Below are 12900 nucleotides of genomic sequence, written 5' to 3' on the forward strand. Positions count from 1 at the left end.
GAAAAGGAAAGTTTAACAATCGAACAATGATGCTGCTTTTAGATATTTTTCATGACCCCTCCAGACTCTCTTGCACAATACCCATTCGTCCAAAACCATTAAATGAAATAGTTTTCAGTTAATACGTAACAGATTTGTTTTTTTGTGAAGCTTTCACTATGAACTGTGCTACATAAACATGAGAACACCTTAGAAAGCCCAGACTGAAACATTAACAATGTTCTGTTTTTCCTAAAAATGTGTAAACCCTGACGCTACATCCCTTTTTTTGCTTTCACAGATCTGTTCCCATTCCTCCCACATGCATTAGGAGTCAAATCAAACATGTGCACGATCCCCGAAAAGAGTCCCGTACTTTGTCCCTCTCTCTGCATGCCGACCATACAAACACCCCCCACGCACAAATACTTAATCCTCCCAAATCCAGACAGGAAATGCCCTCGTCAGTAGAGCAGAATGCTTTTGACAGACCCCCGCTGCTCTTTTTTTTTTTTTTTCTCCCTCCCTCTCTCTCTCTCCTCCCCCCTCTGCAGAATGATATATGTGCCCTCTACCAACCATCTGGAAACAGTTAGCCTGTGAACGTTTGCACAGAGCCAATAAAAACACGTCTATCAGCAGTGGAGGAGGATTCAACCCGGCTATCAGAGGGGGAATAGAACACAAGTTGTCTCCGCTTTCCCTTTCTGTTGCCGATAAGTGCGTTTGTTGGGGACAATCAGATACTTGTTTGGTGTCATGAGATTAACGTCTATGGAGGGCGTGCACCACATTCTAGATGTTAATTATGGGAAAAGACTTTTTTTTCCAGAAACAAGCTAATTCAGCTCAGTCCTCAGATGACCCCTCGTATCTTAATACCAGACATCCTGAGACTCTTCTATCCGCAGAACAAAGCTGCTGGGTTTAGAATGGGGGAGACTGAAATACTCAGAGAGAAAGAGAAAGAAAGACTGCAGAGCTGATTAAAGGGAAATACTGACAGAAGATGTGATTAAAATAAAAGTACCGTTAGAATTAATGATGCAGTAAAGATGTCACATTTAAAATATATTAATATTAGATGCGTTTCTTTTCATTTGAGCCAACGCAGACGAGGATTTCTACCTTCATAACAGTTTAGATAAATAAGGTAAACATTAACCTCACATCTTGCAGTTTCTCCGTCTTCAAAGGCTGTAATTCACTCAGAACAATAAGTATTAAAAGATAAGACAGTCATATCTTATTGCTACAGTAAAACTGCATGTAACCCTCTCTTGGTTACGTTGGACCTAAATATCTCGTTCAACTATGATTTGACCAGAGTTGTAGAGACAGGGAAGAGATTTTGTTAAGTTTGAAGCTCCTACTTTTTGAGTTAAAACCTGAAAACAATTCAAATAAGTTAAACTGAAAATGTATAACAAATGACATCCGGAAAACAACAGAATCTGTTATGAGGAATGAGTGAAACACTCACCACAGCATTGAGAAAGTGTGTCCTCTAGTGGCACATGTGCTCCAGCACCTCAAGGTGCAAATTCAAATGCAGGCAAGATAAAAAAAAAAAAAAATGTAATAAATAAAATGTATTCAAATTGAATAAACTTATCCTTTTTTTATTGTTGCCACAAAAAGATGCTTGTCATGAAATAGAAAAAAACAAATCCAGCAAAACTCCAGACATTTTCATATTGTTCTTATAATTAAATTCAAGCAATTACACAAAAATTAAACACAATGAATGATAAAATACTGCACTTTTTTTCATTTCAGTAACCTTAACGCAAAAGACAGTAAAATGTGCTCCGTTTTGCGTCACAACACACGTGCGTCGACGGCGCTCAGGGCTGCTCTTCTGTGAGTTACTACGAATTCAAATCAGATGTTCACAGCTTCACGGTCAAATTCAAGCAGAATAAATGAACTTCGCTTCAGGTTTTAGTTACATTCTGCCGTCAGAAGAAAACAAGAGAATTCACAGTGAAATGATTGCAGGAGACACATATGGCTGGTGTAGCGTACTGGAGTTGTGCATTAAAGTAATCCTCGAGCATAGCAGTACTGTGGTCATCCGCGTTACAGGCTTACAATAGAACACTGAACAAAAAGGATCATTTGGTACAAACCCGGAGACACACAAACAGGAATCATACGGCACCTGTTTCTTCCTTTACAGCACTGCAGTACTAATTAGTGCAAACATAAGCTGTAAATAGCATTGAAGCACATACAACGCATTACATCCTGACCAATGTTCAGACTCATCCTGTTTCACTTATTGCACAAAACCGTACTGCTGATGAGAATTAAAAAAATAATAAAGTTCAGATTTGACTCATGAACTGAAATAAAACTAAAAAAAAGGCACCAACACAAGCTTTTTGTTGAAATCCGATGACGGTTCAGCGATAAGTTATCAGGCATTAAATTAGATTTTGCACACGGATATTTAAAGCAGTGTCCAGACTACTGTAGGTCGGTGGTCGTGTGTGTTGTACTTTCATGAGTCTTCATGTGTATTGGTGCATTTGTTTTTGAGAAATATGATGAACACAAACTTGACTTGACTCACTCCAGAGTACCCGTTTATCTGTTCATCTTTTCTAAAAAAAAAGGATAGCTTTTAATGTTTCTGTACTCCAGCACATTAGATACGAAACGCAACAATAACAGAGTAAAGTGCTGACTCTCAGCTTTAATTTGAGGGTGTTTTCAACCACATCGGATGGACAGTTGGGAACCGTTAGCTCTTCTGTACGCAGAGTCCCCGCGGGTTAAAAAAGGTCTACGAGTCCTACACCGATCACCCAAAACAAAATGTGAAAATGAGCACGTTAACCTCAGTTATTGTTCGCTTTAAGACCACAGAGACAAAACATCAAGACTGCACCGTGTGCATAAAAACATCCGATTCATCACATCCAGCTGATGGTGAAGTTCTGACTGAGATTGAGACCGAGATCTGCAACTGTCAACACCTGCAGAGAGAAAACACATCATTTCAGCATGAAGAGTTTCTCCATTCTGATAAAAACAAATAAAACACATTAATCTAAACTCATGGAGTGCAGAAGAGGAATATCGAAGGTACGCGACACTCGCCTGCTGCAGCTCTGTGGATTCAGCACTCTGTATTAAAACACCAGTGCTGTCACACAGTGGTAGAAAGTAACCCAGTACATTTCCCCCCCCACAAGTACCGTTAATATACTTCTTGTTTTCCCATTTCATGCTTAATACTTCACTATATTTCACGTTCTTACTCCTTTTATTTACCAGTTATACTTACTTTTCAGATTAGGATTTTGCATAAAAAAGTAGGTTATAAAATAAATAAAATTACAACATTTAAGTACTGCATTCATGTGTGAACAATAATGATCCAATAATATAGCACTGACATGGACCATTCTGCATGAGTACTTTTACTTAAGTACCATCTTGAATGCCGGGCTTTTAACTTGTGTTTACTTCAGTAAATGATATTAATACTTCAACCACTGCTGAGGCGTAAAGGTGTGTGCTGTACAGATTGTAAAGCCCCTTAAGGAAAATAGGGATTTGGGATATAGGGCTAAATAAATAACATTGGAGTTCCTCTCCCCAGGGAGTAAAACGGATCTACATGATTCAATCTCAGAAAATCTGGAGAAACCACACCCCTGTTAGATCCCCACACGATGAGTCACCAGGGACGTCTACCACTTCACGACTCCACGTGAACATCAAGCACGACCACAGTTTCCAGGTCGTTTACCCCCCCCCCCCCTGACCCTCACCTGGTTGGGTCTGTACATGAACGCTGCATCCTGGGAGTTCACCAGCACTCTGCTCGGCTCCTGCTTCACACCGTAGAAGGAGGCCGTCTCCACGGTGATGTACGTGGCCTCCACATTGCTATGCAGCACCTGTGATGTCATCGCGTTCTATGAAAACGAGCAGATGGACACGGCCGGGTGAGTTACATCGCGACGCTGAAGCCGCAAGAAGCAATTATTCTTATTTTACTTCGGCTTGTAGTGATCAAACCACAGATAATTATTCCCCTCAGCGTATTGTTTTGGTTTTACGTCCCACAACAGATTTTATCACGCAATTTTCTAACAACAATGGGCATCAATGAGACCTTAGCGGACCAGAATGCACTGCTGCTACAAAGTATGTTGTGCTTTCAGTAACTTTCTCTTCATCGACACACACGCACACAACCTTGAGCTCAATCAAACAACTACAGACGCAGTTTGTGGAGGTTTTCCAACAGCGTGGGCACCTGAGCGACGTCGAAGACGATGTAGGAGTACAGGTCGTTCTCGTAGGTGTCGATGCTCTCTCCGTCGTCCCAGTACAGATCTCCGCTGGCTGAGCCGCCGTCGGAGAGAGCCGAGACCAGATGGAGAGGCTGACCGCTGCTCACCCACAGCGTCAGGTTGGGCGCCTGTACACGCGAACGAGGAGAGAAGACAAACGAATGTGACGTTACAGACTTGTGATTGTAAGGTTTGATTAGTCAGATCCACAGAAAAAGGTCAAAACCACAACGATGTAGAAATCGCAAAACTTCAGCTCATGAAACAAACATACAGTGTATGCTAAACAGATCATCTAACACTGTATATAAATAAAAGGATATATTTACCTGTGTTGGTGTTATAGAGCCCTCGCGCAAATGCAGGTTGATCTTATCTAGAGGGGCGTGAAGTCGAAGGTCTTCACCCTTACTGCGCAGAGAGTCGCCCTGGGAAGTAGACCATCACCAGCGCTCATAAGTAAACTGTTTACACCATTTTGTTCCTGACTCATACAACACCGTGTACTCTGTGGTGCGAAGGCACAAAGAATGGATAGCGGTCGCTGATAGCGCCACGAATCGAGGTGGATTTGCAACCGCTATATGCCGGGTCCGATTCACAAAAGAAACCGTCTGTTTGCAGTCATCCATGTGGCAAAGTATAAATGCTCAGGTGTCGGTTGTGAGAGGCGCGAGTCGGCCTGAGTGTTGAGGGAGTGCGGGTCTTACCGTGTAGTAGTCGTACCACAGACCCTCTGGGAAGTAACCGTCCACATAGTCGACTCCCGGATCCAATACTGGTGTCACCAATAAACTCTTCCCCCACAAGAACTGTTTGTCAATCCCATATGTTCTCACGTCTTTCGGGAACCTTTGGAGAGCGCACAGGGACATTTACAGTGAGGCAACGATGCTCCCAGTCCAGACAAAATAAAGAAAATCAAATACTTACTCAAACATTAAGGGCCGTGCGACAGTGTGTCCGTGTACATGCGCATGATGGAAGAGAGTGTACAGGATGGGGAAGAGGGAATACCGCAGCAGCAGAGCCTGCTTCATGGCTGTACGAGCCAGAGGGCTGAACGCTGTCGGGTCTTGAGGCTGTAAATGAAACAACAAAACAAAGCAGCACTTCTTAAACAGGGACCGAAGGACGGACCAGCTCTCGACTTTTGGAGCTGTGATATTAAGCTCTTACCTCCATGTCGATGGCGTTGTGGTTGCGCGTGAAGGGATAGAAAGCTCCCAGCTGCGTCCAGCGGACACAGAGCTCCTCCTCTGGCTCCTTGCTGAAGCCGCAGATATCTGCTCCCACCAACGGGATGCCAAGAAGGTTAAAGGTCAAGATCCCTGAAGGAGAAAAAAGAGAGAAGGTGAGCAACATCGGGAGGACATGGAGGGGAAAAACTTGAGAAAGATAAAGACACTTAAATGATGAGGAGAGTGCTACTCTTCATCCTCAGTACAGAGTAGTGTGTGCAATAAAACATGTGAAACCACAGACAGCTCTAACTCTGTATTGATCTCCCCAACTTCTGTGAAAATGTATCTGAGTGGGTCTTTAGCTTTAGCTCCTTAGCTAGCTTCTGCTTTCCTCACCAGGGAGCTGCTAACTTCACCTGTCGGGCATTAGTAAGCAGTGAGTATATAGTAGACTGCTGTCGCTGGAACCATTAAACATTAAATAAACAAACAGCTAAAGAGGCATGCAAAAGAAAGAAAAAAAAAAAAATAAAAAAAAAAAATTAAAAAAAATAAAAAAAAACGGCACAGCATTCCAATATTTGTTCAGAATCTGAATGTCAACGTTACGAATGAAGCTTCCAAGCTTCAAACTATATATCCATTAAAAGTTGATTTATATAGCTGTAAAAAGGTGCAACCCATGCGTCTCACCTGCGATCGAAGAGTACAGATCTTTCCACTGGCTCCTGTTGTCTCCCAGCCAGTGACCAGAGAACATCCCCTGACTGGGGAAGGTGGAGCGAGAGATTACAAACGGTCTCTTTGCCAGGATCCGCTTCAGAGCGCTGGACACAAAACAAGCAAAGACAGCGGAGAGGCAGGGGATTTAAGGAAAGGACCACGTAACAAAGAAGTCGTTCAGCGTTTTATCTTTGTCGTGTGTCTATGTGTCGTTATAGGTCTTGACCTTGCAGACGCCTTAGCTTCCATTAGTCCATAGAGGCTGTGCATGTTATAGTGGACGGACTGCTTCTGCTGTGCGGTGGCACACACAGTTTTAGCTCTCAGCAGACCTCCAAGTATACCTAAAAAGGGAGAAAGACACAACATTTTGACAATCACAGGCAGTGTGTCATTGTGCATATGTCGTGTTTGTTGTGAGATTTGTGCTTGAGATCTCTCACCGGGTGTGTAAGGAGGATTTTCAAGACTGTTTGATGGACAGCCATTGGTGGACCCGTCCAGGAAATTTGACGGCTCATTCATGTCCTTAAAAAAAAAAAAAAAAAAAGAGACGAAGGTCAGGGAGAAGATATGTATCGTGAAGTGGAGAGAGTCAGTTCTTCCCATACTTACGATCCATAATCCATCAAATGGCACCTTCTGGTGGAACCTCTGGAGGTTGTCGTACCACCATTCATGCGTCACATCATCAGAGAAATCAGGATATGCTGTCAGACCAGGCCACACCTGGAGGAAGAGATGGACAATCGTATTTCTAATGCACCCATAACCTTTGTGTAGTAAATGCGTGTTGGGTTAGCCTCATATGTGCAACATCATTACAGGGTCTCACCTTCCCAATGAGTGTTTTCCCTTCGGCGTCTTTAATAAAAACGTTTCTCCTCAGCCCTTCGTCGTACGGCCAGTAGGAGCCCTCGGGCTGCGAGCTGCTGATACCCGGGTCCTGCAGGTCCGAGACACAACCGTCATACAAACACTCCAAATCAGACGACACGTATTAAAGCAAATACAAACTCCAGTGTACCAGGATCATGACGTAGCGCTGGTCGTGAGCGTGCAGGTCCTTGACCAGATCCGGCAGCGTGCCGAACTTTGTCGGGTCAAAAGTAAAGTCCAGGAATTGGTCCATGTAGTCGATATCGTTCCACTGGACGTCCTGTGAACAAGTCAACACACCAGTATCGATTTTAACAAAAGAACGAGAAACAAATGAATACTGACACACAAACGAACAAACAGTCTGCTGGCTCAACTGTACCTGAGGTATCCCATAATTCCTCAAGCTCTTGACAACCTCCCAGGTGGAATTGCTGGTTTTGTAACCCCAGCGACAGAGATGGTAGCCTAAAGCCCAGTAGACGGGCATCGTCGGGTATCCTGTGAAGAGGTGGAGGGACGAGGAGAGGTCACATCCGTACTGCGTTACATCTTTATGGACATAGAAGTCCATAAAGATGAATATTTTCCAATTATTGTATCCTTAATGATGTGAACGTTGACATCCCTTTGAATCTATTTTTGTATATATTTTCAAAAAAATGCATTTTTTTTTATAGTTTTATTGAATTTCTATTTTTCGATTCTGGCCGTTTTATTCATCCAGTAATATGATGCAAAGTCCATCAGAGGTACTGAAATCCGGAACTCTCTCAGTGAGTAACGGTTGTAAAATATATTCTGTAAGACAGGTTTGTTTTTGATTTTTAACCTTAATTTCTCCAGCAGTGACCCACTGAGGTTTTAAATGTCTTTTTTATTCTTATCCAAGACAGCAGCATTAAAGGTTTCACACAAAAGCACAAACAACCCACATCCCAGCAGACTCCTACTGACCTACGACCTCCACATACTGTCCAATCACGGAAGCAGGATCAGGACCGAGGAAAACGTAAAAGTCAAGGATTCCACCAATAGTGCGCCAGGTGAGGGCCGGGGCGGGCTGGAGGGCCACATCTGAGCAAACAGGAAAAACTGCTGATGAAACATTTGTAAGAGAATCCTGCAGAGTAAGCTATTAGGACAGCGAGAGCATGTCTATGACACTAAAGAGCGAAGAGATAAAGATGGGGTATTAGGAGTAACTAGTTTGTGAACAAATTCAACCTTTGAGTGAGCAACATGAGCCCTAAATGACCTCTTCACCTAACACTGGAAAGATATTTACTGACACTGCTGACTGTACAAACCATTCAGAGACTTCTGTTTTCATAAAGTTGCTTAATGGTTCTTTAAATGAACACTGTCAGAATCAGCTGCTAACGTGCGTCATTGCGCGTGGTGAAACCTGGAGAGGAAGTATCGGGGGCGACTAGCACACTGACCCATTGCGTTGCTGTTCAGCAGGAAGAAACCGTGCGCGGTGCCTCCGTCCTCCATCGCCAGGTAGAACGGATGAGCTCCGTACAGGTTTGTCTGCTCCTACAATGTAGGATGAATGAAAGAATTAACGACGGCTAAAAGCTATTTATTTATCACGACACCAAAGACGCGTTCCAAATCGCATCCTTTCTATCTTTACTTTTAGTACATACTGAAGCTGCCCGAATAAAGTACGTACTGCTGCATGCAGTATGCATTCAATTGGGACTTATACTTCTTCATAACATGGCCCCTCGAACTCTCTCATATATCAGCAGCGCAAAGGATTGTGGGTCAGAAGAGCCAGAAAAGCCAGCCGGCTTGCATGCTGCAAAATGCTTCCGGGTGTATAGATAGAAGATCCTGGTATTTCTTGCATACTGCATTTGACATACTAGGTATTGGGACATGATAATAATAATAATTATTATTAGTAAAGCACATTTCATACAGACTATGTAGCTCAAAGTGCTGTACAAAAAAAAAAAGAAAAAATGACAAAAACGTGATTTTCCATACCGTAGGAGGCACATCTCTGGCCCACATGGTGAGCGTGTTCCAGTGCAGGTCATGCAGGAAGGTGGAGCGGTGCTCACCCAGGCCGTAAATGAACTGGCTCTGCAGGGAGGTGGATAACTGGAGGAACTGATCCGCGTAGAAGAGAGGAGCCACTGTGGTGTTGAGACTAACAGGGAGCAGTTGAAAGGAGAGGCAGTGCTAAGAGTGTTAATCATTATTATTTTCACAACAGAATGTGCTTTCAGAGAGTTTCTAGTAAACAATAGAAGTGCGATCGTGATCATCGGCCTTCCGTCACTCAGACTTACAGCACTACTCCTGTGGAGCTCCTCTTCACGATGAGACCAAACGGACTCTTTGAAAGCTCCACGATGTAGTCTGGACTGTCGGCCTTCTTGGCGGCAGCGGCAACAGAGATCGGAACCTCGAACCTCGGACTAGAGGGGTCGGTAATCTAGATTGGGAAACACGAGGAAAAGTTCGTTATTAATATACAGACCAGAGAATTTACAGCGGTATTTCACAAAACATCACAAGTAGTCTTAAACGGCCAGTGTTGGATTTTGTGGCATCTAGTTACCAACTGAAACATCTCCCATGTGCCAAGTGTGCAGGCGTCATTGGACACCTTCTAGGGTGGCCGAAAGCAAAAAGGCAAATGGCCTTCTTCAGAGCCAGTGCTTGGTTTGTCCATTCTGGGCTTCTGTAGCAACATGGCGGCGCACGATAGAGGAGTCAGTGGAGAGGACCTGCTCCCTATGTAGATATTGGTTAAACTAGTTAGATACTTGTTTTAGATCAGTGTTGGTTCATACCAGCTCCTTTAAGTGTTACTGGGTCATAGATGCTCCACTTTCTTTATGAGCTAGTGACTAACTTTGTCACAGAGCAAAGGGGAAGTGCAGAGTCACTTGTTTGTGTGTTTAGGAGTGACCTTTTGGCATTTAAATGTTTTTATATTGATTAATTAATTAATTAATCTATACAAAAACATTGATTTAGTGCAGTTTTAACTTTTTAAATTTACTCCAGGAAGCACTTTAAGACTTTGACACTGTCAGCAAACTTAAGCAGCTGCAAGGTCAGCGGTTCTTCACGATATCAGAGCTTATGTGCATGAAAAACTGTTTAAATGACAAAATATTCTACTACGCCTTGATGAAAATTGTTTTAGAATTGATCAGTATGATTACATGTACATGCTAGATCACTGATAGTGCTACAAGTCCTCCCCACAGATGTAAAAAGTAAAGCTCTTGATTAAAAAACAGAAACTGCATGCCGAGTAAAACATGACTGAATGCTCATGCGAGTCCCTCACTCACTCACCCTGACACGTAGCCGCGTGTCCGTCTCATGACGTATCTCCACCTCCAGAGTGAGGATATCTGCAGGGTAGTAGGTCTTCACCTCCCTCACCAGCGTACCTTTCTGTCCCAGCGATGTGTCGTTTATCGACACCAGCGAGTAGGAAGGGAAATCCTGAGGATAGAAACACCAAGGGATGCCGTTTCTCCCGGATGGGCGGGCAGCAGCGGAGGAGGAGGGAGCGGACGCAGGGATGAAGCAACAGTTCCTCGCCTCACACAACTCTCGGGTCACAACCACGGCTCTTTCGGGGTAGCAGTCAAACCTCCACGCCTCGGGGATTAAACTGCAGGCCTCTCGGCGGGAGGCAGCTGCAGTGTCGTTCACTCCCGTTTCTACTTGAGAGTCCGGTGTTTGCGCAGGGGCCGGTGACGGGGGCCGGCGTGGCTGCTGGTTGGACGGACGGTGCAGCCAGAACATGGTGCCCAGTAGCCAGCCTCCACATAGGAGCAGCAGCAGGGCGCCAATCACCAGGAGGCATGTGGTGACGGAGCACCGTGGCCTTTGGGGAAGCAGGGAGGCTTCCTCTGGATCCGGAGCCTTGAAACACAACAAGGGAATCACATAAGCAACACGTTCAGAGAAGCAACCATGAGGACCCAGACTAGTCCCTTTATACTGAAACAGATAAATGGATTAGACAGGCAGCAATAGCAGCGCGTTAAAGACTAAAAACAGAGAAATAATGAGACTAATGCATAGATTCTAAAATATCCCAAACAACTGGCAGCCTGAAGAAAGAGCATGAAGATTCTGCTGCAATTATTATTATTATTATTATACACTTTAAAAGCTGACTGCAGGAGGTCGTAGGCAAAGGGAGCGGTAAACATATGAACTCACTGGAACTTCTTCACGCACAGGACAAGGCTCTTCTGACAAGACTGCGCCGGAAAACTGAACATCTTCCGGGTTCAGCCGCTTGTACGACACCATCCTGAGAGAGTGTGTTCGTCAAACTGAGCGACTGAACACACGAGAGAAAGAAAGAGAGACGGCAGAAGAAAGTTCAGTTCCAGAGGGTTACGTCTCATTTCCTGCTGGTTGGAGCTGGTGGGAGGAGTGAGCAGAAGAATCTGTGACATTTGATTTGACAGTGATGATAATTTGAACTCTATAACAGAGGAATGAGGGAGAAGATGTGTGTAAGACAATTTTGAGGTACTTTACTTCTACTCCACTACATTTACTTGATACATTAGGAATATGGATTAAGATAAAACTTTACTGATCCTTTGGTGGAATTCACAAGCTACCTGGCAGTATATAGTAAAAATGAGCCCCACTTTAACCAGCCGCAACATCAAAGGGATCTATATGTTAGTGCATTGATAGTTATAATGCAGTAAAATAATATATATTACTCTGAAATGGGCCATTCTGCAGAGTGAATCGTTTAACATTTGTACTTTAAGTATATTTAAATGTGAATATTTTTTTTTACTTCAGAAAAAATTTCGATTGCAGGACTTTTACTGGCAACAGAGTATTTTACACTATGGTATTACTTATTTTACTTCAGTAAAAGTATAAATACAATGTAAAGTCAGGGATTAAATGGGAGCATTGCTTAAGGGTCATTGGAGTTAAAACACACACAACACTTAACATTTAAGGACACATTAAGATGCCGTAGATGTAACACCGTCAGTAATGTGCAAAGTGTTTTAATAATCATAACTTGATGATATTACAGTCTTTGTCTCGAGGAGTTTACACGTGAGTACATATCTTATCTGTTACTTTTGACAAAACGTTGTTGACTTAATATGTTCCTCAAACACAACACCCTCGTGACAGCTCACGTTACGTAACTTAACGTTTTGTTATTTAAGAAGGCCCATATTGATAAGGCACGTTGCACAGTTTGTCCAAAGATCATTATGCTGTAGCTAACTAACTTTAGCTAGCTAACTTTAGCTAGCCATGCCTAGGACACAACATGTGAATGTCAAAGTTCACCAGGGAAACATTTGACCGCTTATTAAAATGCAGTTTTGGCTGACAAGACATTAGTTACGAGAAAACAATTCCTAGTCACCTGAGAGGTAACAATTGACGTTACGTTAGTATAGTAACGTTAATTAGCGTTAGCTAACTTTTCACAACAGTGTAACTTTAGCTAACATGCGCTAACGTGAGCTAACAATGGCGTTAACATAAACACTGCTTACCTAGAAACCATTTCAGTCGTACAGACACAAAACAATACGGCGTGCGGAGCAGATCTGTCCTTTAAATAAACGTATCGTTTGCTAAATAATCCGTAAGGTCGATAACCGCAAACATCTGCATAGTGTGCGTCTGTTTATCTCCATGTCACATTCACTACGCCTCGTAATTTCGAGAACTTCCGTTTAGAAGCCTCTGCTTCTTCTTCTTCTTCTTCTTTTTCTTTTACGGCGGTTGGCATCCAGGTTATTGTGGCATTACAGCCACCTTCTGCTCCGGAG

General features: G+C 43.3%; 1 protein-coding gene across 1 annotated transcript; it reads right to left on the bottom strand.

Moving 5' to 3' along the window:
* Positions 1–1585: 1585 nt before the first annotated feature.
* Positions 1586–12790, bottom strand: gaa2 (alpha glucosidase 2). Its single transcript, XM_031863178.1, has 21 exons — positions 12622–12790; positions 11291–11414; positions 10409–10987; positions 9388–9533; positions 9080–9245; positions 8524–8620; positions 8036–8155; positions 7461–7579; positions 7227–7358; positions 7035–7145; positions 6815–6928; positions 6643–6727; positions 6426–6543; positions 6170–6303; positions 5472–5623; positions 5226–5374; positions 5003–5144; positions 4622–4720; positions 4256–4420; positions 3765–3911; positions 1586–2963 (listed from the first exon to the last, which is right to left on the bottom strand). The coding sequence occupies exons 2-21, from the start codon at positions 11381–11383 to the stop codon at positions 2901–2903; spliced, it is 2931 nt and encodes a 976-aa protein (XP_031719038.1). The 5' UTR covers positions 11384–11414; positions 12622–12790; the 3' UTR covers positions 1586–2900.
* Positions 12791–12900: the final 110 nt, after the last annotated feature.

Source organism: Anarrhichthys ocellatus, unplaced genomic scaffold (assembly GCF_004355925.1).
Source record: "Anarrhichthys ocellatus isolate YVR2014 unplaced genomic scaffold, GSC_Weel_1.0 scaffold28, whole genome shotgun sequence".
NCBI lineage: Eukaryota > Metazoa > Chordata > Actinopteri > Perciformes > Anarhichadidae > Anarrhichthys > Anarrhichthys ocellatus.